This window comes from Opisthocomus hoazin, chromosome 19 (genome assembly GCF_030867145.1).
Source record: "Opisthocomus hoazin isolate bOpiHoa1 chromosome 19, bOpiHoa1.hap1, whole genome shotgun sequence".
NCBI lineage: Eukaryota > Metazoa > Chordata > Aves > Opisthocomiformes > Opisthocomidae > Opisthocomus > Opisthocomus hoazin.
Window position 1 is genome coordinate 17935111 of NC_134432.1, and position 23493 is coordinate 17958603.

Sequence of the window (23493 nt, forward strand, 5' to 3'; positions counted from 1 at the left end):
GCCTGCCGCGGTGGGCAGCCTCGCTCCGGCTCTCCCGAGCCCGGGCAGCTTTCCTGGGCTGTGTCCCGCCGGGCTGTCGGGGCTACCCGCGGTGCCGGGGGCTGGTGCAGAGCAGCTCCGGGCTCCGGCAGCGTCGTGTGCAGCTCCCTCCCCGGCCCTGGGGCCTGGCGAGAGCGGGGCTGGCTGGACGTCGCACCCTGCCCTCCTGCACCACGTGTTCCTGGGACCTGCGCCCTCCTCGTCTTCTAGCCTGTGTGTCCAGGCTGGCCGGGTGCTGGGCTTTTCTTCTAAGAAGCTCTGAGACACTGAAAATAGTTTCAACTTCACTTCCACGAGCTCTGCTTTTTCCTATTTATAGGAAGGTTTATGGAAGATGTAAAAACATCTGTCCGCTGCAGGAATGCTGGGCAGGGTGTTGTCGGGAGGGAGGGCGTCGTGCACGGCTGCAGCAGTGACGGGTGGAGTTCGCCTTCCCTTTCCTCCGGGGCTGGTGTGGGGGGCTCAGCGTGGGCATCACCCCCTGCCTCGGGGAGCGTGGGAGCACGCAGCAGGCCCTGGGTGGGTTCAGAGCAGGCTTTAGTCATCAAGAGAGTTTCAAAGATCTCATTTATGGATGTACTCAGAACTCTTTGGCACAGACAACTCCGAAGCACTTGCTGTTAGCGCTTTCTGCCTCGAAGGAGACGCGGTTGGGTCCGGCGGGGTGTTCAGGCGTGCTCTCGATGCCTGACGTTGGGGCGCGGGGATCGTGCTGGCCGGGCACTGTGCAGGCGTCCGACGTGGGGAGCGGCCGTGCCCCGCCGGCGGGCGGCCGGCTGCCTCTGCAGCGTGCGGGGTGCCGGCAGTCTGCTGCACAGGGGCTTGCACCGGCGTGTGCACAGGCTCACTTGCAGCTGGGCTGAGGAGCGGCTGAAGCAGCTGAACCGCCCTTGCTTCTAATGGTCGAGTCACCACCTCGGTCTCCTTGTGGTAACTGGGGTCTGCTCCGGCTTTTGCAAGCAATGTTAAAATTGATGTTTGCTGTTTAACCTGACCGGAATCATCCGGCAAGAGTGAGCTGACAGCAGCAGCATCTTCCGCTCTGTAGTAACGTCCTCTCTGTTTCCCGTCTCTCTTCTTTAGGCATATCTCACTGACGCTCCCTGCCAGCTTTCGAGGGAAGAGTCACAGCACTCGCCTGGACTTGGAGCACCAGCACTCAAATTTGTATGCCATATCAGGTAAGCTGGCGCGCGCGGCGGTTTCTCTGCTCTTCTGTGTGATCGGGAGTAACCAAGCAAAGCAGCCCTGCTTGCGCAGCCAGCCAGGCGTGTGGTACCCGCGAAACGTACGCCCGGCTTTTCCTCAGTGCCGTTCGAGTGTCGAGAGCAGGAGGGGTGCACAGAGACCCCAGGAAGCGCCCAGGCACACGTGTCTGGCAGCAAAAATTACTGATCCCTGGGGAGATCGCAGCCCGCGGGGAGGGATGCTGCTGCCCACAGAGGTGCCAGATGAGAGCTCTGATGGAAAGCAGCACTGAGGCAAACTTTGCTCATCTTTTTCGTGATCGTCACAGGTGAGTCATAAGAGACAGCATCTCTGCCTGCTTTGCAGGAAGCTTTGTCCTGCCTAGCAAGGATGAGTTTCGTATACACTGTTCTTTGCTATACTCAACGTACATGTTAAAAACAGATGAGACCTTTACTCTTTCCCATTTCTATATATTGAATACTGGCACTGCACAGATTTGTTTCCCCAATACTACGGCAAATTTGGAATAAGATGTTAGGCCGTGGGAGGGTTCTGCATTATTTGTAAGAAGCATGCGCTTGCACATGCACGTTTGGTCTCTCTAGCTGCAGCTTTCTCTCTGTTCACCATTCCAGGCTAGTATACAAGTGCTGGAGCTAGTGATAGCTTCCAGATGTCAATGTGGAAAAAAACTGCCAATGAATAATTTAGCTGGTTTTTATTTTTAACTAGTACTAGTGTGCAGGGAAAACGTGCGTTTAAATAGAGTGGTGAGGATCAAGCCCAGTCCTTCACCGATGCAGGGACAGGTACTTGTTACTGTGCTTCAGGGCCACACAGTGGGTGCGGTTTGGAGCTGGGTCCCTGTGAGCTGTCCCTGACAGCTCTGCGCTTCTGGAGGAGGTCCTGCTTTTAAGTGCTCGCTGCTTGAAGGACTGAGCTACAAAAGAACGTAGCGTGGTTCTCGGAGCCCGGGAAGAAATGCCTCTGGGAGCGAGAGGCAGGGATGCTTTAGAGAGTTGTATCTCATGGAGTCTGTCACTCCTGATGTGCTGAGAGCTGTGTGGTCTGGAAGCTATTCATGAACCACAGTGAAAGGACTTTTGGTTCTGCAAACTAAAGAAAAATGTTAGGCACAGCTGTGGCACAGCAGTGCGTTTCACCTGCCTCTTCTCTTACGGAGCTGGCTCGTGTTCTGCGCTTCAGCGGGAGGAGTGCTGGGGTGCAGGACAGTTTTCCTTGGCAATTTTTTTTCTTGAGTAATATTGTACATGAACAAATATTGTGATAGGCATGGTAGAATCACAGTTAGCCACAGTTATTCTCTTTGTTATGTGATTTTTGAAAGAGGAGAAAGATGTTGACTTTAAATCTGACTCTGTCAGAACCTAATGAAAATGCAGTCCCTTCATCTGGCTGAAGGAGATTTTCAGGACTGTTTGGAAACCCAGAAAAAGCAGCAATGGATTCAGTGGGCTGTACAATAGGTAGTGCTTGTGCATAATCAGGGAAGAGAAGATGGCAAAAATGTGCCATTCACAGGTTCTTGCTATTAATAGTGAGTGACACTTCTAACATGGGAACATGGCATTAATTCATGTACCATAATCAAAGGGTTATTTAAAAGGTAATCTCTGATTGAAACTGCGGCTTCGGGTTCCTAAATAGGTGGAATATAACAGTTGCATAATTCTTGTCAGTACTCGTTTTTCTTGTTACTCTCCTGCCCTAATAGATTTAGAAATGTAAGGCAAGGCGTGTTCTTGTGTTCACATGAGACAGTCCTGCATGGAGGACGGAAAGCTGCGCTCGCTCTCCTGAGGAAGCATCAAACGTGCAAACAGCGAGGCAGCAACTCTGCGTGAACGTTACTGAGAACAGCCCTGCTCTCGGACTTCCGTGGGCTGCCTCTGTTTGCTGGGCAACCTGGAAGGGTGACCTATTTTGCAAAGAACTTGAATACTTTAGCAGATAAGTAAAGACGAAGCACAGAGCAGGCCTGCAAAACCGGGCATGGCATTAGTGCTCCACGTTTGCCTGAGCATATTTCAGTCAAAGTATATAACTCTCCCTCCCTCCCCCCAAGCTGCATGATCTCCACCAGACACGTTGTTAGGCGAGTTGTTGTGCATACGCTGGCTGTAATGGCTATTGCAGCTGTGAATCGCTGCTGGAGAAAGAAAGGGTCTTGTCATAGGAAACATCCTGTGCGCTGGCAGGGATCTTTGTGCGTAACTCCTGACCGCTGCTGCCTTTTCAGCAGCTGTGATGAGGTGCTGTGACAATTCCCTTTGCGTGCTTGCACATTGCCAAGGTAGACTGGCCCCAGACGCGCTGTGGAAACCATTCTGAAGTTTCCTGTTACGTCGATGTAGTTTGCAGCCAGTCCGTCATATCTGCGCTGCAGTGCGAGTGCCTGGCCGCAGTGCCATGGCAACGGGAAATTTATTAATGTGCTTCCACTGTCGTCCCTAATTGCTCTGCTGGGATGTGGCTTGCCGCGGTGGGGTCCTGGCTGCAGCCGGGGCGGTGCATGGGCCGTGGCAGCGAGCGGCCGGCGCGGTGGGCGAGGGGTCCGGGGCTCTGCAGGCGCGGTGGGCGAGGGGTCCGGGGCTCTGCAGGTGCGGGGCTCCTCTCCGGTGCCGCCGGCGCAGCCATGCTCGTGGGCTCCCTCTTGGCTCGCAGCACAATGGAAGGTGCTGGCGCAGGGAAACAAAAGCCGTCACGAACGGTCTCTTATTTTCCAATTTCGGTGTCACCTCTGTCTGAATTCTTGTGGTGGGGACAGGACGGGGTGTTTGGGAAGGGAGGGCTGTAAAGGAGGGTGAGACAAAGAGTTGCAGCATGGTCTTGGTTCTCTGTACCTGTAGATGCCTGAGATTTTCTCAGTAGTCAACGAAAACAGCACTTCCATCTGGGGTTCGGCTTGTTTATGGAAGGTGAAATGAATTTTGGCTGTTGAGCCTACTCTGCATCTCAAAATACATTTTGGCAGAAATGGCGAGATCCCCACTGGAACCGTCCTGTTACTCCCTGGGGTGTGTAATGTAATGATCATCACAAATCTGGAGTCGAGGGAAAAATGGTCCTGAAAGTAGTAATTACACTTTTTAACCAGCCTTATGTCATTTCCAGTCTTGGCAATGAAACATTGGGTGACCAGAAAGTTAGAGACTTCCCTTTGCACAGCAGACGAACGAGTCAGTCTTTGACAGGGTGCGTGCAGGAAGCTATCGCCCGGGCCTCGCAGCCCTGCGCCGGCAGCCTGTCCCGCGCCGTGCGGCACGGCACGGCGTCGCGCTGATGCTTGGCTGCTGGCATCGTCCTCGGCACCCGGTGGGCTCCCTGTTCCCACCCCGTGCCCTGCGCCCGAGACCGAAAGGCAGAATTACTTCTAGGTTGATCTGCAAAAGGTCTCTGGGTGCTGCTGGGAGCGCGGTGCTGAGGAGCTGACAGGTTTAATGTGCATGTTGGAGCGGGCAGCTGCTGGAAGAAGAATGCCTTGCTCCAGACAGACCTGTCGACAGACACTGCTCAGTATTTCACAGCGTAGTCTTTCTTCATGGCCTTCAGCTTAATTAAGATGTTGTTGTGACTACATACTGCCTTCATTTCAGACTTCAGCATCTTCTGGCTGCATATTGTTTTGGCTTATTGGAGCCATAAGGACAGTGAGGGAGAGAGGGAGCCCTCTCAGGCAGCCACGGATAATAACGTGCAGGGAAAATTCCTGAATGAAGTGAAAAATTATTTATAATAATGGTACTCAAATAGAAGGGAAATAAGTCACTCTAAGGGTATATAAATTTTTATGATAGTGTATAAACAGCCATAGCTTGCCTTGTCTCCCATCTATCCCTGCAGAGAATGAGAGCAACATCTAGCATAAAGAAAAATATAATAAGAAAACGAAGAAATGAATGGGAAGAGCTGGAGGATTGATCACTCGTTGTATTTGTATATCCTGATGTAAAAGGTGCTGCTGACAGGTGGCCAGGTTTCGTCTGTATAAAACCATGTGTGTGCTGTCAGGGCGGTGTGAGCAGCCTTGTTTCGATTGATGAATTGCCTGCTTTCTTGATTAAACCTTCCGTCACTTAAGAAACAAAAAGCCTGTGTTTGGATGGCAGAGTGGGACATGTCAAAAAAATCTGTCTGCTCTACCTTTGTGCAGATGTTGGGCACAGACTGTAACATGTATTATTAAAATGAATGTGGCATTTACTGTGCATTATTTCTTTCCTGGGAGAAAGGACCTGTAAATTATATGCTAATAATAAGCTTTAACCCTTTCGGAAACCAGGAGATTTAGGAGTGCAAACATTCCTGCAGGCCTCACTAATTGGATGGGCTCTAATACCAGTGTAGCTCTCTCTGAAGTTAATAAACAGCGTGTTTCAGGCCGGTGTGCTGATGCCTCTTGGGGATCTTGCCTCCAGTAAGTCTTCTGCTCTGTAAGTGCCACTGAAACGTAAACCTTTCGAATTGCAAAATCTTCCACTGAAAGCCCCCTTCAAATCCTGATTACAGGCGAAAGCTGTCTCCTGCCTGGGGATGAGGCCGGGGCGAGCGGCTGCGCAGCCAGCCATGCGCGACCTCCGCGGCGGGGGGACAGCTCTGCCCGCGCCGCCGGCACGGCCGCCCCGCACCAGCTCCAACCTCCGATTCCGCTTGCAGACTCGTGTCAGCCTGCCAGTTTGACATGCGCTCGGACCGACTCCTCTCAGGAGAAGGATTAGGGGTGGGAAAGACGTGTTAACTCACCTTGCAGAGCACATGGCAGGGTGGTGCCTCGGGAACGAGTGACTGAGTTTGCAAAACGAGATTTTTACGCTCTCAGCAGTGATTTCTGGTCCAAGCTGCGTGCCTCCCCGTCGCGTGGGTGCTCTCTGCAAAAGTCAGGTGGGCGAAAGCCGTTGCTGGCTTTGGCGTGTGACTGCATGCTGCTGGGCAGGCTGCTGTTTTGCCCTGGCATTTTGCTGTAGCCGTCTTCTGAGCCGTGTTGCAGGTAGAGGTGTTTGTCGGTTGTAGCATACAAATTTACGTAATTTGAGTGTAGGACAGTCAATACTCGGACCTTCTCTTAACCTGTTCTCAGACTGTGTCAGGACAGAAATCTCATTGCATGGAGTCTCAGATTCTTTTGCACAGCCCCATCAGAATGTGAGCACGAAGTAATTAAAGCCTCTGTGTACCAATTTTGTGTGTGAAGCAAGTGTACGAACTTCCAGATACTGCTACGGCTGTCATCTCATGGCCAGAAGCCCATCCTCAGTCGTATAACCCTATCTCCAAGGATTTTTGTTCTAGCAGAAAGCTGGAGATAACAAGATGATCACAGTTACCCTTGGAGAGGACCGAGTTTCATTTTTTTAAATACTTAAATATGGAAACTGTGCTGGGGAAAAAAAACCAAACCAACCCACAAAACAAAAGCAGAACATACTTTGATGTATGTTTGTTGATAGTATTTTCGAATAATACTTGCCAGCTGTCAGCCCAAAACAATTAAAACATTTGTGCAAGTAGAAATGGTTGATGTTAGCGGACATGCTGGTGTGCCACCCAGATGTTTGGTACCTCAAGTCGTGTTAATCCGTAGAGATAAAACGGGATCCAGAAGCACGTGTTGTTTGTGCTGCGTGCAGGTTAATTGAATTGGTTTTTACGGTCGGCGTAAGACTCTTGTGCCGTTCGGCGAGTTCTCGGTTCCGCGGCAGACCCTGCGGAAGGTGCTGGTGGGGCGGCGGTCGGGGCTGTGTGCTGCGCCCACCCGAGCTGCAGGCCCTGTGCAGGGACCCCGAGACCCTCGCCCCGTGCCTGCGCCCGAGCCTGGTGCCCCGGCCTGCAGCCTCACACGCTCTGCTGCGTGCGGCTGCGTGTGCCCTTCGGCCACGGCTGCTCCCTGCTCCGAAACCCGTCCTGTGCGTTCAGACTGCCCGCGGCTACGGCTGCCGTTTGCTGCAAATGCCAGCGTTCTGCAGTTTTGCTGATGCTGGACTGAAGGTGAAGGTTTTCATTCTCTGTCAAAGGAGAAATGCCTTGTCCTCTGCATTGAAGCTTGGATGCCGCACCCCGAGAGGTCACACGCTGTATCTACCGATAAAGCAGGATTTGTGATTGTGAACAAGGCTGCACTGTTTGCCATTCGTTTGCTGGCGGCGGGTTTCCAAAGTAGTTATTTGATGCAGCAGTGCCTTTGCGTGTGTATCTTATCTTAAAAGTACTGTTCTGTAATTGTCTTTAACCACCTTATCCACACAGTTACTTGCGTGAAGGTTTTTTTTCCCAGAGAAACTGGCCTGAACACCGAGGAAGGGAAACACGGCCAGTTGCCAGTGTGGTGTTGGCTCGCCAGCTCGCCCTGAAGAAGGATGCTGCTGTGGGCAGCTCTTACCTGCGGCACTCTCTGCAAATCTCTGCTTTGTTTATTTTGGAAGCACGCACCAGTATCTCTTACCCTAATATTTACCCTAAAGAAGTAAATATTTATTTAAATGGTTGTTCATTATTGTATGTCATATAGAAATGTTTCTTTATTGTATGCAAGTATCTATTGACCTCCTCTGACCTGTACAGGAAGGTCAGAAGAACCCGTGTGATCTGGCCGGGCAGCAGGGCGGCTTCGTGCCGTGCCCGGGGGGCCGGGGGCAGCAGGCGGCGCAGCAGGCGCGGTCGCGGTGCGGGGCAGTCGGGCTTCAGTTGTAGAGGGAAACGGTTGCACGCGTGGGTGCAAGCCCGAGCTGGGTCCGCTGGGTCACCCGGCAAACCCTCCTGGCGGGACGTGGGGAGGGTCCCCGGCGGGGCAGGGACGGGGGCTCAGCCCCGAGGAGCCCGGCAGGGGCGGTGGGTGGGGGGCCAGCCGGAACCTGTGTGCGGCGAGGCTGTGGGACGGGGGGATGTGGGAAATACCGTGAGAGCTGGCCTTCGTTCCACGCCGGTTTGTAATCTCTGGAGGCAGCAGAGAGAGTGGAAACTGATGTTAATGATCTGGAAAAACATCAAAGCTGGTGGATTCCCGAAAAGGAAACCACGTTGCTTTTCTGTATTGGATAATGCAGATCTTGGCAGGGGGGAGTTGTAATTTGTCTGGGTAGCTTTGTTGGAAGCATTTATTTCACACACTGCTCTTATGGCAGCAGTGAGCTTCCAGATTCCGCCTTCCTTTCTGGAGCTCGGTCGATTTATTCCGCGTGCCTGTGAGTTCTGATATTCTTTTGCTCCGAAACGCGCCTGGTGAGACCTTGCCAGCGCCTGGCCGTGGGGCTGGCCGGGGCCCGGGGCAGCCTGGCCCCCGTGGCTGCTGGCAGCTGCGGTTTTCCAGTGCTCAGCGATCGACTCGGCAATGTCTTGTTGCATGGGCCACTAAAAAAAAAAAAAAAGTCTTTCAGAGGTCTTTCTAGATTAAGAAATGGAAGAAAAATTATTTAGTTATATTGCAGTGCCCATATGTCAACTTCTTTCTTGTTGCAAAATGTCAGGTTATCTATGCCACAGCTGCCACTTACTGCTCTTCAATGTATATTTTCTTTTAAAAGATACTGTATCTTTTATCGGTATGTAATGAGGACAGACGTTTTAATCAGAGGTTAGTCATTTATTTTTGCAAACTATTGTTTTGGTTCATCGTTTTTGCAGATAATTAAATGGTTCACTTGGCACAGTGTGTCTCCTTTATTAAAACAGGTAATTTTGAAAAAAAGGAAGATGCTATTTTTTGGATCACTGCACAAGAATTGCTTTTATCTTCATCTTCTAGCATAGTTTCTGGTGGGTTTGCAATACCCTCCTATGTTCAAGTGTTTTAGTACGCTCCGCTCGCTGGAGGGGGAGGCCCTGTGCTACATTTTACTGTCGATCCCGATTCCCACGTGTGTGTTCTTTGCACTTCTGAAGAATAGAAGCGGAACTAAATTTATTTTTTGTGACACTGAATTTTAATCAGGATGGTCCAAAAACCAGACAAGTTGTGACACAAGCTTTGTTCTGCGTCGAAACCTCTTTGCCAAGGCTGAGATTAAAGTCAGCCTGTTTTTTGCCCTACTGCAATTTCCAGCCCTTGGACTAAGAGACCTGGATAATCTTCAAAATATAAAAGGCTCTATTAATATCCAGCGATTCAGGGAGACTGAAGTCTCATGTAAAATGCTGCAGCTGCGTTTTTCAGAGAGGGAAATGGAAGTGTTACTTAACACTATATTTAATGAGATTCAAAAAAGCATATTTCTTATTAAATTGGTTCATCGGTGGTACAGAGGTGCTTTGCACGCCTGCTGCTGCGGTGTTCTGCCCCGCGTTATCGGTGCTGTGCTCACGCAGGCTTGGCCCAAGCGGTGAAAGATGAAGCTGCGAGTTCTCCTGCCTGTAGAATTTTTCCAGACATGTGATTTTCTGATTAACCTGCTGTTGTCCGAAGTGGCGTTGTTCATCATCTCACTTTTGCACACTCGGAGAAGAGCGCGGCAGCCCTGGCAGCATGCGGCTCGCTCAGCTGCGTTGGCCTTGGCCGTCGCACGGAGCTGCGGGCTGGGGGGGATCCTCGCCCTCGCCTGCTGCCGCCCGCCGGGTGCAGACTGCGTCCGTCCTTCTCGCATCGCGCGTCCCCTTCCCAGGAAGCTGCTTGGGGGTCTCTGCCGGAGGACTGTCCGGCCGCAGCCCCGAAGCCGTGCATTACGTGGGAGCAGGGCCACCGGCGGGGACGTTGGTCCCGGTGGCGTGGGCACCGGCGGGGCTGAGCACCCGAGAGCGCGCGGCGGCTGGAGCAGCGCGGTGACGCCCGGGTCCCCGCCGGTGACGTGGAGCCCGCTGGGCAGGGGCTGCCGTGCTGGAGGGGGCCGAGCTGGCGGGGCTGGCAGCGGCTGCTTGCGGAGCGCGACCTCGGAGGCGGGCTGCGCAGTATTTGTTTTGCTTTTCCGAGTGCCATAGTTTAATTTTTTTTAAATAGGAAGCTGCTCTGTGGTTTGGATATTTGAACAGTTATTAACCGAATGACAATTAACAGATTGCATAGACAGATTTTTCTTTTCAAAACCTCTGAAATGGAGTACAGTTTGCAAAACTATCACGGCATAGTAATGACAATGAATTTTGATTTCCCGGAACTGATATTAGACTCCTTATTAAACTATGTGCATCTGCTTTTAATTTACTCCAAATAATTGGAAAATGCAATGAAGCTTTCCAATTAAAGCACGGCTTTATGCTGTTTAATAATACCCCCATAATATTATAGCTTATGAAGTGACAGGTGAGTTGGTGTATGAATAAAACATAAAGGCAGCAATAAGGGACAGAAAACCGGAGACAGTTGTTGGGGATTTTAAATGCTGGATGTAATTTGCATATATTAATCTCTTCTTTTCAGCCTTATCAGGCGTTCTTCAGTATTTGAAGTTAAAATAGCGTTGACAGGCGGGAGTACGCTTAGTTTTTTCAAGGATTTATTACTTGTATAATTTCTGATCTTTAATAAGCAGATATGACTGATCCTCATAGTTCTATAGAAATCGGTTAATTGTTCCAGATGGCGTGTACTGATTATGCAAAATTACTTTTCACACCATTTTTTTTTTCTGATGGAGTTTGGAGTAAAATTAAATTTTTTATAGCCTTCTTATCATGCTGTTTTACAGTGGTTTTTGCACAGAAGTTGAATTTAATCTACTATATTACATTGACCAGCAGAGTTATTCTAATGTAGCATTCTGTTATTTGACAAAGAATAATAGAACACATTGCTCATTGTTCGTAACTGTGCTGCTAATAAAAAGGAGTTCTAGTGCAGAAAACCAGGCTGTTATTTATGAAGAATGCTTAATTTGCACAGTTAAAAATGCAAAATTGTTACAATGAGATGTTCTCTCTTGGATAGAAGACTTGGGCAGAACAAATGAAAATAGTCTTGTTGCTACAGATTTCATCTAATAAAGGAGGGGTTTTTTAAATGGCTGGTGTGGCTAGGCTGTGTTTTACTGGGAGGAGCAGTCATCCAGGCAGCACGCTCTGACTCCCATCAAGAGGTGTCACTGGTGTTTTCCCTGATTATCATCATCTGGATATCTCAATGGCATAATTTCATAATTGAGAACATTTATAAAAGTTGTTGGGCTTCATTTATCTAATGAAAAGCTGTTTATACAAAATAAGCCACACATAAAGCCCTCTTGCTAATAAGGTTATTGCCGTGCGTTTTGGTGGTGACTCAGTAGCTGGCGGCATCGTCCCGCTGCCTCGCTGTCCCAGCCGTGCCGGGTCCGGTGCCTGTCCCGTGCCACGGCAGGGGTCCCTGTGCCGCGCTCGGTCCCGCTGGCGTGGGCAGCACATTGCAAGGGGCGTTCTCATGCTGCTGCAGGTGTGTCCGGGAGGAACGTCGGGCCCCGGTTAGTTTGGCGTTGCGTGCCATGCCGTGGGCAGGCACGCAGGCAGCCCAGGCTCGTGTGGGTTTGCTCAGTTTTCCTCCTGCAGGCTGGCCCTGGGCTGCGGAGCCTTCGGCAGCGAGCAGTGGGCAGGCTCACGGTGCGGGGCTCCGGCTTCGTCCTGGGGTCTCTGCTGCCACGCGCAGACCTCGGTGGAGGGGACGAAGGGACAGTCAGGGGCCGAGCCCAAGGCATCTTGCTGATCTTCACAAAGCGAAACAGCAAACGTTTAAAAAAATGACCTTGTGGTTAATGGAATTAAAATCTCTGATTAAATTAGAAAAGTGGGGTGATAGTAAATGGACTTGCATAAAGAGTGCTTATTTTTAATTCAGTAAAAAAAAGACAAGTAATTAACTCAGCCATTAGAAAGCTCAAAATTTCTCCTGTCTCCTGTGGAACTATAAAATTGTTTTGTGTGTACTCCTACATGTATACGAATAATATATATAGAGACGACTAACAGCATAAATCAGAAATGATTAGAAAATATTTGTTCTAATGAAGTAATAATTTGGTAGTAATGCTTTTCATCAGTGTAGCTTAAGGCTACATTAAGTGGACAGACTTTATATGGATTCTCTAATTTTAATCTTCAAAATGCTATCTAATGTCTCATTAAGACTTGCATATAATGTATCTTAAGTACAGTCATTAAATATAGTTTAGGGAGATTTATGTTCAGATATTGCTTAAAGATGTTTTAATAGGCCCATTTACTCTGATGGTATTAATGAGCTCTTAACACATATTAAGCTTCTAAAACTAGTGGTATTCCTCTCGCAGTGAGCAAAACAACCCAGGAGCTGTAAATGAACTGGCTGCTCCGCCAAGGCTGTTGTTCAGCAGAGCCTTCAGCCGCCCTCTGCCATCCGTTGAGCTCCGTCGGCGCGGGGCTGCGTCCCTGTCTGCCGCTGCGAGCTGCCGGCGTTCCTCTAGCGCGGGTGCCTGGGCCCCGCGCCGTCGTCCGGGTCGCCGCGGCACGCGGGGGCTGTGCGGGGGCTGCGGTCGCTCGCGTGACCGCGCGGGTGGCAAGAGCTGCGGCGGGACAGGAGGCTGGGCCACGTCAGTACCTGTGACGTGTCAGGCAGGTTTGGCTGTCTATCTGCTGCAATAAATGGATCGGATACTTTAACGAAAGAGCAAAACGCAGTCGTGCTTTTAGATAAATTCTGCTTTTTGATGATCTAAAGTTAAGACACGAGAGTTGTAATTACGATAATAAAAACTGTTCATTCCCCTATTGTCACTTTAGTTCCGACTCAGAAAGTTATTGCAAATGAAAGTCTCCGTTTTCATCACTCAGCTCTTCTTAAAAAATCCTTCTGAGTTCAGAGACTTTTATAATTACTAAATTGGTTTGTTAGGAGGAGATAATAGCAAATTTCTTCTTTTCATAATTGGACATTTCTTCCCTGTAGGCTAATGTATGCACGGCGCTTGCATACACAATAAGCTGTGCTTTTGAGAAGCCGTAACTAGCTAATAAGTGCCGTGGTGTCATCAGAGAGTAATGGTTTGCTGATTAGCATAATTAATGACAAACGGTGTTGCAGAGCGGGTGGATTGGTTTAGCAGATGATGGATGCGCTGCAGCCGCGGCCGAGCCCTGCCAGGCGGTGCCTGGCTGTCGCCGCTGCTCCTCGCGGCGAGGCCTCGCGCCCGCCGCCGCGCCCCGGGAAGCGCCGCGGAACGCGCCGCACGCTGTCGTGGCGCCGCGGGGCGGGGCGGGGCTGGCTGCTGCTCCCGCCGCGCCGGCGCAGGGCCCTGGGCCTGCTGCGCGGTCCCGGGGCCGGCCGAGACCAGCGGCGGCCGGCCGGCTGCTCCCCAGGGCCGCAAGCGGTGCCCGTGCGCCGAGGGCTGGAGGGAAGCGCCCGGCCGCCAGCCGTGTTACGAGAGGGGCACGTTTAGCTGTGACTTGATTAATCAGGGCTAATTTGCATTCGCAAATGAGACTGATAAAAATGGAGTTACCTTTTCACCTTTAAGGGGGAGGAGGGATTATTTCTAGGTTGTCTCTTTTTTAAGTGATAAGCAACTCTTTTACCAAAAAGGATGAAAATACTTAATTTGCATTAGCAAAAGAAGCTAATTATTATATAGTTAATTAGCATCTGGAAATGAGGATTATCTTAATTACAAAGCACAATTTCCTTAATAGCTACAAAACTGTAAGTTTGATCTGTGTGGAGATTGGTGACTATTATTATGTAATTAGTGATCATATTAATGGCGCAGTGTATTTAGATATAATTTGCATATGCAAATGAAATTTACCTGATGGAAATATGTGGCTCCACTAATGACTCTCAGCGCTTAAAAAATTAAGTTACATTAGGAGATCTGGATCCTGAGTCGCTGTGCAGAGGCACGGTGGATCTCCTCGCGCAGAAGAGCTTGTGGCTCTGCAGGGCCGTGACTCCGTGGCCCGGCTGTCGGCAGGACCAGGAACCCTCTCCTGTTTGGGGCTCCCCAGAGCGCGCTGTTGGGTGCGTCTGCTGCAGCTGGGCACCATCCTGCGCGGCACGGGCGTTACCGTGCCGTGCTGCCGTCCTCCTGCACGGAGGAGCTCAGCTTTGGGTTCCCGTCGAGGCTCCTCTGGCGAGAGCGGCGTTGCGTCGCTGGGTGGTGGGAGCGCGCGCTCTGCTCAGCCGTGAGCTCCCGGGCAGGAGACGGGGAGCCCCGCGTCCTCTGTAGCCGTGCTCGTGGTGAGGTTCTGCTTCCCGTTCACGTTCAGGGGTGCCCGTGGTTTGGGGACCGTGGTGCTTTCAGGACAGCTGACCTGGCTTCTTTACGTCTACTGGAAGCAAAAAACTGCCCGTGTGTTTAAAAAAAAAGAGTGTTTTACAGCAAAACCATGTTGAGAGCGGGTGCTGCGCAGCCTGACCCCCCGGGGAGCCCTGTGGGACAGATGTTGGTGCTCGGTGCGCAGCTGGAGACGGCCGGGTGCTGCTGCTGGGCACGCCAAGGGCGAGCGCCCGCCGCTGCCCGGTGCCCTGGCCCCCACAGAGGTGCGTGGCCAGGGAGCTGGGTGCCCTGGCAGGGACGCCCTCCCTGCCCCGCTGCAGTCACACCTCCGCAGGCGTCGGCGAAGGGAGGGCGCAGCCTGCGGGGCCAGACGCTGTCACAAAATGCGGTGTGTTTCTTCAGCGCACCCTGCGCCCAGCCTGCAGCACCGAACTGACCCAAGTGCGAAACATCCCCGTGCGGGAGGGAAGCAGCCCTTACCCCACAGGATGTTTCTCTCCGCCGGCCGGGAGCACTGCGGCCATGGCGGGGGCTGCCCGCGGTGCCGGCGGTGATGGCTCGCTCCTGCCCAGGCCTCCGGCCTCTCGCGGCGGGCAGCCACGCACGGCTGAGGGCTGCGAGGAGCCCGCCGGTCCCGGCAGCCGGAGCGGCCGCGTTTCTCCTCAGCGCGGGGGCTGGAGCGGGGCCTCCCCTCGCCTCCCGTCCCCACGCCAGTGCCCTGCTTTGTATCTGCTCGGGTCTAATTAATTAGGGGTTGGTGCTTGGAAGTAGCACATGCTTAGGTGTGATCTTTGAAGTTTAGTGTGGTGCGGAGACTTCAAAGGGGACATTTTATTAAAAAATAATAAAATCAAGAGCTCCTAAACACTTGCAATTTGAAGAGCTTGTTTGAAGTCTCTCCATGTTCTCTGGTGCCGATGCAGCCGCAGCGATGAGGTCCTACTTAGCCATCACCATGCAGTACTTAACCTTCGCTTTATTTAAAAAAGAAAATAATCAAAACCAGGAGTACTTTCTCAAGTGTTTTCATGGCTTGATCTAGCAGTAAAGAACTAATTGTGCTGTGTCCTGAGCTATGCAGGAAACAGAGAAAATCAAGGCTGACAATCAAATTAACAAAAATGAAAATTTAGTCCAGGTCTGTTTTTTTAATCAAGGTCCTTTCAAGACGAACAGGAAAGCTGTAAACCTTTCCCGTTGCAGAGGTTTCCTTCCCCAGCCTGGGAGGCCCCTGCTCTCCCGCTCGCGGCGCCGAGTGCTGCGTGGTTCGGTGCCGGGGCCGGCCCAGCCCGTCCCCGCGGCCCCGCGGCAGCTCCCCGGCGCCAGCACCGCTGGCACGGCTGCCCCAGGGCTGGGTGCGGGGCTCCGGGGCCGGCGGCACCAGCGTCAGCCTGGGCTCATGCCTTGGTCCGGAGCTGGGCCCTGCACCCTGCCCGCCGGCCGGGGCTGAGCCGGCGGTGCTGCCAGCCGAGCGGAGCGTGGACCGTCCCGCCCGCTCTGCTCTCCTCTCGTCAGCGTCTTCGACTAACAAGGGGCTGGCAGCCCACCGACCCCCCGGCACAGCCGGCGACGCGGCCTCTGCGGGAGCAGCACAGATGGTGAGCCGGGCGACGGCGTGAGCTGCAATATGTCGTGGAGACGCCGTTGGCTGCGGCTGGTCTGCCGCGTCGTGGCCGGGTGTGGGCGCGGGCTGCTCTGCCTTCCGCTGCGCCGCGTCCGAGGGCTCCCTGCCCGTGGGGCTGCTCTGGGTAGGCCGAGCAGCGGCCGGTGATGAGCCAGAAGCAGCGGGGCCGGTGTCCGAGTGTGTGGGACTTCATTAAATACTGAAGCGTGTGTGTGTGCGGGGCGGTGCTGCAGCCGGGGAGTGCAGCCTGGGGCGGTCGCCGTATTCCCCATGGCAGTCGGCTTGGCAGGAGCTCGCGGAGAGTTTGCGTTTGTTTTCCCCCTGAGGTTTTGCTATCATTAGTGATTTGGAAACGTGGAGTGGTGGTGTTCCATCTGGGACTCGGTGCACGGTAGCACAGCGTGCGCACACACGTTTGCTGTTCAGGCTGCCCTTTAAATGGCTGTGTACAGACGTACAGAAGTGGGAGGCTTAGCTGTACATTGTGGAAAGCGTGGTTTGTTCTGAAAAGCTTGCGTCCTTCTTTTGATGCGTTGCAGGCTGTTGTAAAACATTTTTTCTGTACTTCTGAATGACTTCCCCCTGTGCTGAGATCTCGTAACATGCCGGGGCCCGTGCAGGTGCCCTGTGCCGTCGTCCACGTGCGGGTGTGAAGGCTGAGGCCGCAGAGCTTGCGCCGGGGCGCTGGGTGCAGCCACCGAGGTGCCAACAGGAGCAGCGCCGCGTGAGTGCCGAGCGTGCCGGGGCGGCTGTTCTTGGGAAGCTGTCAGCCTGGTGCCGTCACCCGGGTTAACAGCCACGGCTGCAGAGGGGGGTGTTCCCCGGGGCAGAGCCGTCTCCGTCTGCGGTGGGGTGGCTCCGTGGCTGTCACAGCTTCGCCCCGTGCCAGGCACCGCTTCCAACCGCGAGAGCTGTCCCTTCCTCGCCTTGGCTGGGGGACAGGGCTGCACATGGGCTGCGCGTCCGCGCGTACACACACGTTTGAAGGGCGTTTGAAGGGCCTCCCTCGAGCCGGGGTGCCCTCCAGCCCGCAGGAGGCCGGGCTCTGTGCTGGGTGGCCAGAAGCTCTGCTGGTGGGCACCCTTGGAGTCCCCGCGGGACGGGGCTCGCGTGTCCCTCCGCGCTCGCCGTGGCTTCCCTTGGCAGGTGTGTGCGGCCGTCCGGTCAAAGCCCTGCCATGCCCACGCTCGCTGCCAGCCCCCCGGCTCTCACCCACTGCCAAGCTCCTCTGGTGTCGTTTAGCTGACAATTAAGTTTTCTCCAAACAGGTGAGCTTTGCTGGTTTTATGGTATTGCTGTAGGCTGGTTTATGAGATATTCATCTTGGTAAAACATAAACACTCTGCTAGCGTTTCAGGTCTGGGGAAAATCTGAAGACTTTTGCAGTATTACAGAAAACTCCTTCTAAAATTTAGGATCATCTAAATTTTAAAGGTGGCAATAGTACATTCGGTGTTGGGGTTTTTTTTTTGTTGGCTTGGATTACCAATGCTTAGTTTTCAAAGTCATGCAGGAAAATGTTTTGCAAGGGATTTATTTATTTAAATATTTTTAATATCAGCAGTTGAAAATTCAAGTGTAAAAGGCCATGCAAAAATAGCAATAAAGAAATCCAACGCTATAAAAGCTTATGGTGAGAATTTAAATGCAGAAACAGCTGTTACTTCCTTGGGAGCTGAGGTATATGAACTCTTCCATGGCTGTGTATCCCCACAATAGTGGTGTGAAGAATTAGCGCTCGCTGCAGTGTGCAAACTGAACCCACCAAGCACTGAGGCAGCTATTCATCTATACCCAGGAGCTAAATATGACAATGTTAGCATTTTTCATTTCCCTGACGTTACCATTAATAAAGCAATGATCCAAAAGAAGCTTTGCTGAGTCTGTTCTTTATGCTTCCATCACTCACGACTAGATAATTTCACACAGGATCGTTTCTAAATTAAATGACGATAAAAGCGCTCTGCTGTCCTGTGTTCACTAGTTCATAGAAGTCTATCAAGTCATTAATGTGTCATGACAAACTGCTGGTTGGATACAAGAGTAATTAATTATTTGCATAAATAACAGGTTGAACTTCGTGCTTTGAACCGCAATGACACACGCGTCACATCATGGACAGCTTAGAACCTCTTGCCGAGAGTTCATGGGAGGGGTGAAGCGAGCCGGGCGTGTGTGCGATCGCATCCGCGCGCGCCTCAGATGGTCGGGAGCTTGGCTTGAGTTGTGGTGCTTTTTGTGTTCCTAAGTTCTTCGTTAACGGCTGTTTCAAGAAAGCATCTGATCACTGGAGATTTCAATGAACAATTATACAGATTTTCATAATCACCATTAATCACCACATATTTTTAAAGATAATTACAGCAATTATTATTTAGATTCCCCTTTTATGTGTGCATTGTAGAAAAGAACAAGTGCTTATTACGCTGGGTAGTGTAGAGAACTACAGTCTGAAGTTCTTTGTCATCCAGAAACTCATTGTGTTAGCTGATGCTGCCTGTGAAAGTTCGTCAGCGTGTTTAAATTAGGGTAGCATTGGCAGGTCTGATTATTTAAATCTGGTAGCTTTGCTAAAAATATAGTTATTCAAAAAAGATGAATTACTAATTTGACAACTGAGATTTAGTTGGAGTCTACAGTACAGAAGGCAGCATCTATCGTGTGCTTAGAGAAGGGTGACAGTACTTTTTTGGATTAAAGAGAATTTCTAAGCAAGCTAACAAGTTGTATTTATAGAGCACGGTTTTGTGGCCTGCCCTTTAAAGGCTGAGCGTAAGTCTTGAGTAAATTATACTGAAGAAGCAGCAACTGGTTAAAGGTTGGCCGTGGTTTTGATGGTCCTGCACCGACTGAGGAGGTGGCTCTGGTGCCTGTTCGCGTGCCTCGCTCACCGGAGGGGTCTGGCTGCTGCCGGGGATTCGGGGGGATGCTGTCCTTCGGGGGGTGGTTTTAGGAGCGTGGTTCTGGCCGCTGTCTCCTTTTGACTCTTTTCTCTAATTGCAGTGGCTGAGCTAATGGGATGTGGCCCCCAAGGAGGAGCTGCTCCGAGGAGACACCAAACAGCCATTGAGAACATTTTTCTTTCTGAAATCCCATTTTATTTTGTTGTGTTTTGAGGGAGAAGAGTGCAGGCACGTCCCTGGTCTGTTGCAGAGGCTCTGGGTGTAGTTGCACGGTCAGAACCTGCTGCCAACAGGATTCAGCCGCTCGGTGCCGGGCCCAGTGCCGTGGACGTGCTCCCGGCGGGCGAGGCTCTGCGGGCGAGCGGCGGTGCCGCGTGCGGGGCCGGGAGCTGCGGCTGCCCCAGGAGACGCCGGCGGAGGGGGTCCGGATGCCCGGCCACTGGCCCAGCTCGGAGCGATGCAGGGCAAGAGCAGCTTTGCCTGCCTGTGCAGGAGGGCTCCAAGTGAAACGTGCAAGGTGCAAACATCTTACAGGTCTTTGAAAACAGAGTTACAACCTTTTGAAGACGTTAAAACCTATGGGGCTCAATGCGTGAGCTTACTGATGTGGTGGTGTGAGTAACGCTCTAAAAGTGGGACCTTGCCCACCTTTTTTATTCTGAATCAGTACTCGCTGCCTTTGGAGAGAGAGCTGTGCTTTATCACTCACCAGCACCAATTCCTTTTATCCCTTTGTGTTCCCATCTGCCGGTCCTGAGCGTGGTGCAGGTTGACGTCGAGGAGCATTGAATAGCTCTTGGCCAGACCAAAATGAGAACTGCAGCTCCAGGCCCGAGCCTGGCTGGTAAGTCTGGACGCTGCCCAAGAGAACGGTAACACCGGGCAGAATCTCAGCACAGCGCGCTGATCATCAGAGACTGCCAGGGACGCTTCAAAAGCAACGGAGGAAAAAACAGGAAAAAGGGAGGAATCGGAGGCTGCTGCTGCTGTTTATTTACAGCACAACATCAGAACAAGGGACACAAAATTAAAAGCTTCCTACAGTTCTGGTTTCATTTAATTTTATTATGAAACTAACTGTCTGCTGTAAATGGCAATTGTGTACTGTCTTATGGTGTGCGGCAGGAGCAATGGCACCCGTGCCCAGGCCCCGGCGCTGGACCCCCAGCAGACAGCGGCGCAGCAGTGGGAGCTCTTGCCCATGGCTGGAGGTGCTGGGCCCCGACGATGGCTTCCTGCGGTTATCGTCTTCCCTCGCTGCAAGTCGTGGTGAGCTGGTGTGCGGCAGGGAGTGCTGTCAGGGGCTCAGCCCACGCTAGCTCTGAGCGTGAGCTTGCGCAGGTGCAGCCCCATCACCGCAGCATCGCTGCTCGTGCCACGCTCTGCCCGGGAAGCGCGAGGGGTGGTCCCTGTGTGGGGAGAGGGCGTCTGCCGCGGGCCCAGCGCTGCTGGAGCTGGGGGTGCCGTGGAGCAGCAAGGGGCTGTGCGGCGGGCAGGGCTGCGCGGTGCCGAGCCTCCCCGCTGCGTCCTGCGGCTGGGGTTCTGTTCAGCGCAGCGTGGTGCGCGGGAGCCCCGCAACGCACACGCTGCACGTGGCGTGACGCAGCCTTGTCCGCAGGGTGTAAAAGCTAACATCAGCGTGAGACGGTTCCGTACTGTGGTGAACGGATTCTCACTGCATTTATTAATCTGCTTGGGTTTGGATTTACGCTCCTAAGAGGAAGCTGGGTGCCTCGCCCCCGAAGTCCTCGCGAACGTGACAAAGCCCTTCTCGGGCAGCAGCAGCTCTGAGGCTCTCCCTTGCTGCGGCCAGGGCTGCACCTCCGAGGGCGGCGGGGACAGGGCTGTCCTTCCTCCGACGCGTTGGCTTTGTCCGGGCTGTCGTTCAGCTTGGAAGCCGAGGCGAGGGACGAGCGGTGGTCCCCACCGCCTGCCGGCAGCACCTCCTGCGCCCAAAGAGCTCTGAGGCGCTGCGGGCTGCCGGGCTGGGGCGAAGGCGCGAAGAAGGGGCAACGGGGCGAAGGCGCAGGGGCTGCCCCGCTCCCAGCGCGGGGCAGGCGCGGCCGTGGCAGCCTGGGGCTTTATTTCCCTGAAGTTCCCCGAATCGGTGGGTGCCGAGATCCTGGCGGCTGCCGGGGCCCGGCTGCGGAAGGAGCGTCCCCGGCTCTCCCGCCGCGTGCTCCGCCGGCAGCCTGGGCCCGCTCCTTCCTGCGCTTGGGGAGTGCAGCCTTAATAACACACTTCCATGCATCGTGCCGTTTTTAAGCATGGTCGTTATGATAAAGGGCATATACTTAATTACAGGCCTGCTTAATTACAGCTCTGTTGAAGCTCGTTTGTTTAGGAGAGTGCTAATTGCGCTGCTGAGCCCTTGGCACACCCTGCTTTCATCTGCTGCTTTGCTCTGCAGTTTTGAGCTCCGGGAGGGCCGGGGCGTGCGAGGACCGGAGGACGGACGGACGGATGGACGGAGGCAGTCTGGCGGGGCTGCCGGGGAGCGCGCGCTCATCACAGCTTATTCTTTAAATTACTTGACGAAGGCCGGCGTGTGACTAATCAAAGCAGGTTTCTGTCAGGAGAACAAATGCAGATGGCCTTTCGGTTCAAAACTTCCTGCATTTGGTGATGCTGCTTTTCGTCTGTTTCCTTTTGTTTCATGTAGGGCTGTGGCTGCTACACAGCACCTTTGATAGTGAAATTGCTCCAGTGGAGGGGTTTTTCTAAGTCAAAAATGTACAAAGCAAATGTAAAATGCTAAGTATTCGTAAATAACCCTTGTTAAATCACTAGCGGGGTAACTCACTGGTGCTGATGGAAGTTACAAACAACAAGCAGAGAAACACGAGATTTGTGGGTGCAGATGCTTTGTGAAAGAAAACCCTATTTGAGAATTACTTGAGGGCATTTCAGGGCTTAAATTTACTCTAGTTTGAAGATTTTATTTCTTTCAAAGCTGAAATTTGAAGATTTATAATGCTAAAGGTGTAACTGAAATGAAGTGGGTATATTTGGGGCTGCACTCTGCCTTAGAAATGCACCCTTTTCACTCTTGTGTGGAAATTGCTGAGTTACGAGTTTTAAAAGTGTCTTCCTTGTACTGACACGTCTTGTGAGAGGCTTTCTGCTGTTGCCGAGGTGGTGATAGCAAGACAGAAACACTGAACATCGTTGTGCTACCTAAGAAGAATATACAAGGCAATAGGAAGGCCAGCAGTCCTCTTAGCATCATTAAGGCGGTGCTACAGAGAGAGCTTGGCCCGGTGACACGAGGCCGTGCCGTGTGCCGTCGTGCCCCTGTGCCTGTCTCCGCTGGCTTCTGCCCTCCGGGTGTGGTCTGCGGGTGTCCGAGCTCCCGTGCTCGCTGTGGAGCTTGCAGGGGCAGCAGCCGGGCCGGGGAGCGTGCGTCCGTGTCAGTCTGCCCGGCAGCGGTGCCAGCTGCTGCGGGGAGGTGCAGCTCGCCCGGACCAGGCGTGTTCCTCGCCGCGTTCGCTCGGGTGGTCCGGTGCGGTGGGGTTAGGTAGGTGTCTGTCCTGCTGAACTGTTGTTCAGTTTCATACACTGTCCTGGTTTGGCAGCTGAACCGAGTGGGAAGACTCAAAATGGAGAGCATGAAACTGCGTGTGGACAGAGCAGGGAGGGTTCATTGAACCCCTGATTTGGCAGGGACTAACCCAGCTGCGTCTCGAACAGAGAGAAACCGCTGACAGGTTAGAGGGAGGAACAGGCTGGCAATGACGTCTATGAGCTGTCAATCATGTGTCAGTGCCGTGAATACCTGATCTGTCACTGGGAGTGTGTGAAGTTGCATATCAGAAATCAGCTGGAAATGTGACGTGTCTGCTTGTTTTGTCCCTTTCAGCAATGGATGGAGTGCCTTTTATGATTTCGGAGAAGTTTGCCTGTGCTCCTGAAGGGGTGAGTTGCCTTCATTGTTCTCCCAGTGTCTCAAATTCATCTTTTCATGGAGAGCGATCACAAAGCATCAACACAAATTACCCGCCTATGGGAGCTTTTCTTTCGTGGGGCCTAACATATAGCCAGTGCTTGAGATGACCCAAGGCTGCGCTTCACAGTCCGCTCCTGTAGAGTGGCGGTGGCTTTTGCCGGATCACTTCTAGAGCTGAAATTCTCCTGGGAGGTGGAGGTTTATCGCCACCAGAAACAGCAACGGCAATGGGACTCTCTGGTGCTGGACACATTTCTGATTTCTTAGCATAGATCTCAGAGAGAGCTGCAGATGCACAGCTCTCCTAGATTTAACCTGCTGTGGAGACGGCGTAGTGCAGGCAGCTTTATGGCTTTCCTTTTGCACCCCAGAAGCGCAGGCAGTGGAAGTGGCACGGTGCTGCCTGGCGCCGGCAGCTGCCGCAGCTTGGCAGGCTGCACGCCTGTGCAGGCGAGGGTCCTCCACGAATTCCAGAGCAGCTCGGTCTTGGTGGGCCCCGGTGGTTTTGCCGGTGGAGCAGGAGCGGCTGCGGCTGCCCGGGGGCAGCAGGGTCGCGGCGGCTGTGCCGGCCGAGCTCCGATTTGGTGCGCAGGCTGCGCCCTCCTGCTTGCCAGCCCAGCCTGGGAA

At 52.8% G+C, this 23493-nt stretch overlaps 1 protein-coding gene across 6 annotated transcripts in view; it reads left to right on the top strand.

Moving 5' to 3' along the window:
- MVB12B (multivesicular body subunit 12B) overlaps positions 1-23493 on the top strand; it is a 65218-nt gene that overhangs the window by 32605 nt on the left and 9120 nt on the right. For all 6 annotated transcript variants that reach the window (XR_012765837.1, XM_075439075.1, XM_075439074.1 and 3 more), the window contains 2 exons: positions 1123-1220; positions 22780-22835. Coding sequence is in view for 5 of the 6 variants with exons in the window: in XM_075439075.1 (XP_075295190.1) it covers positions 1123-1220; positions 22780-22835 (154 nt within the window). In the remaining variant the exon portion in view is untranslated. The remainder of the gene's footprint in view (positions 1-1122; positions 1221-22779; positions 22836-23493) is intronic.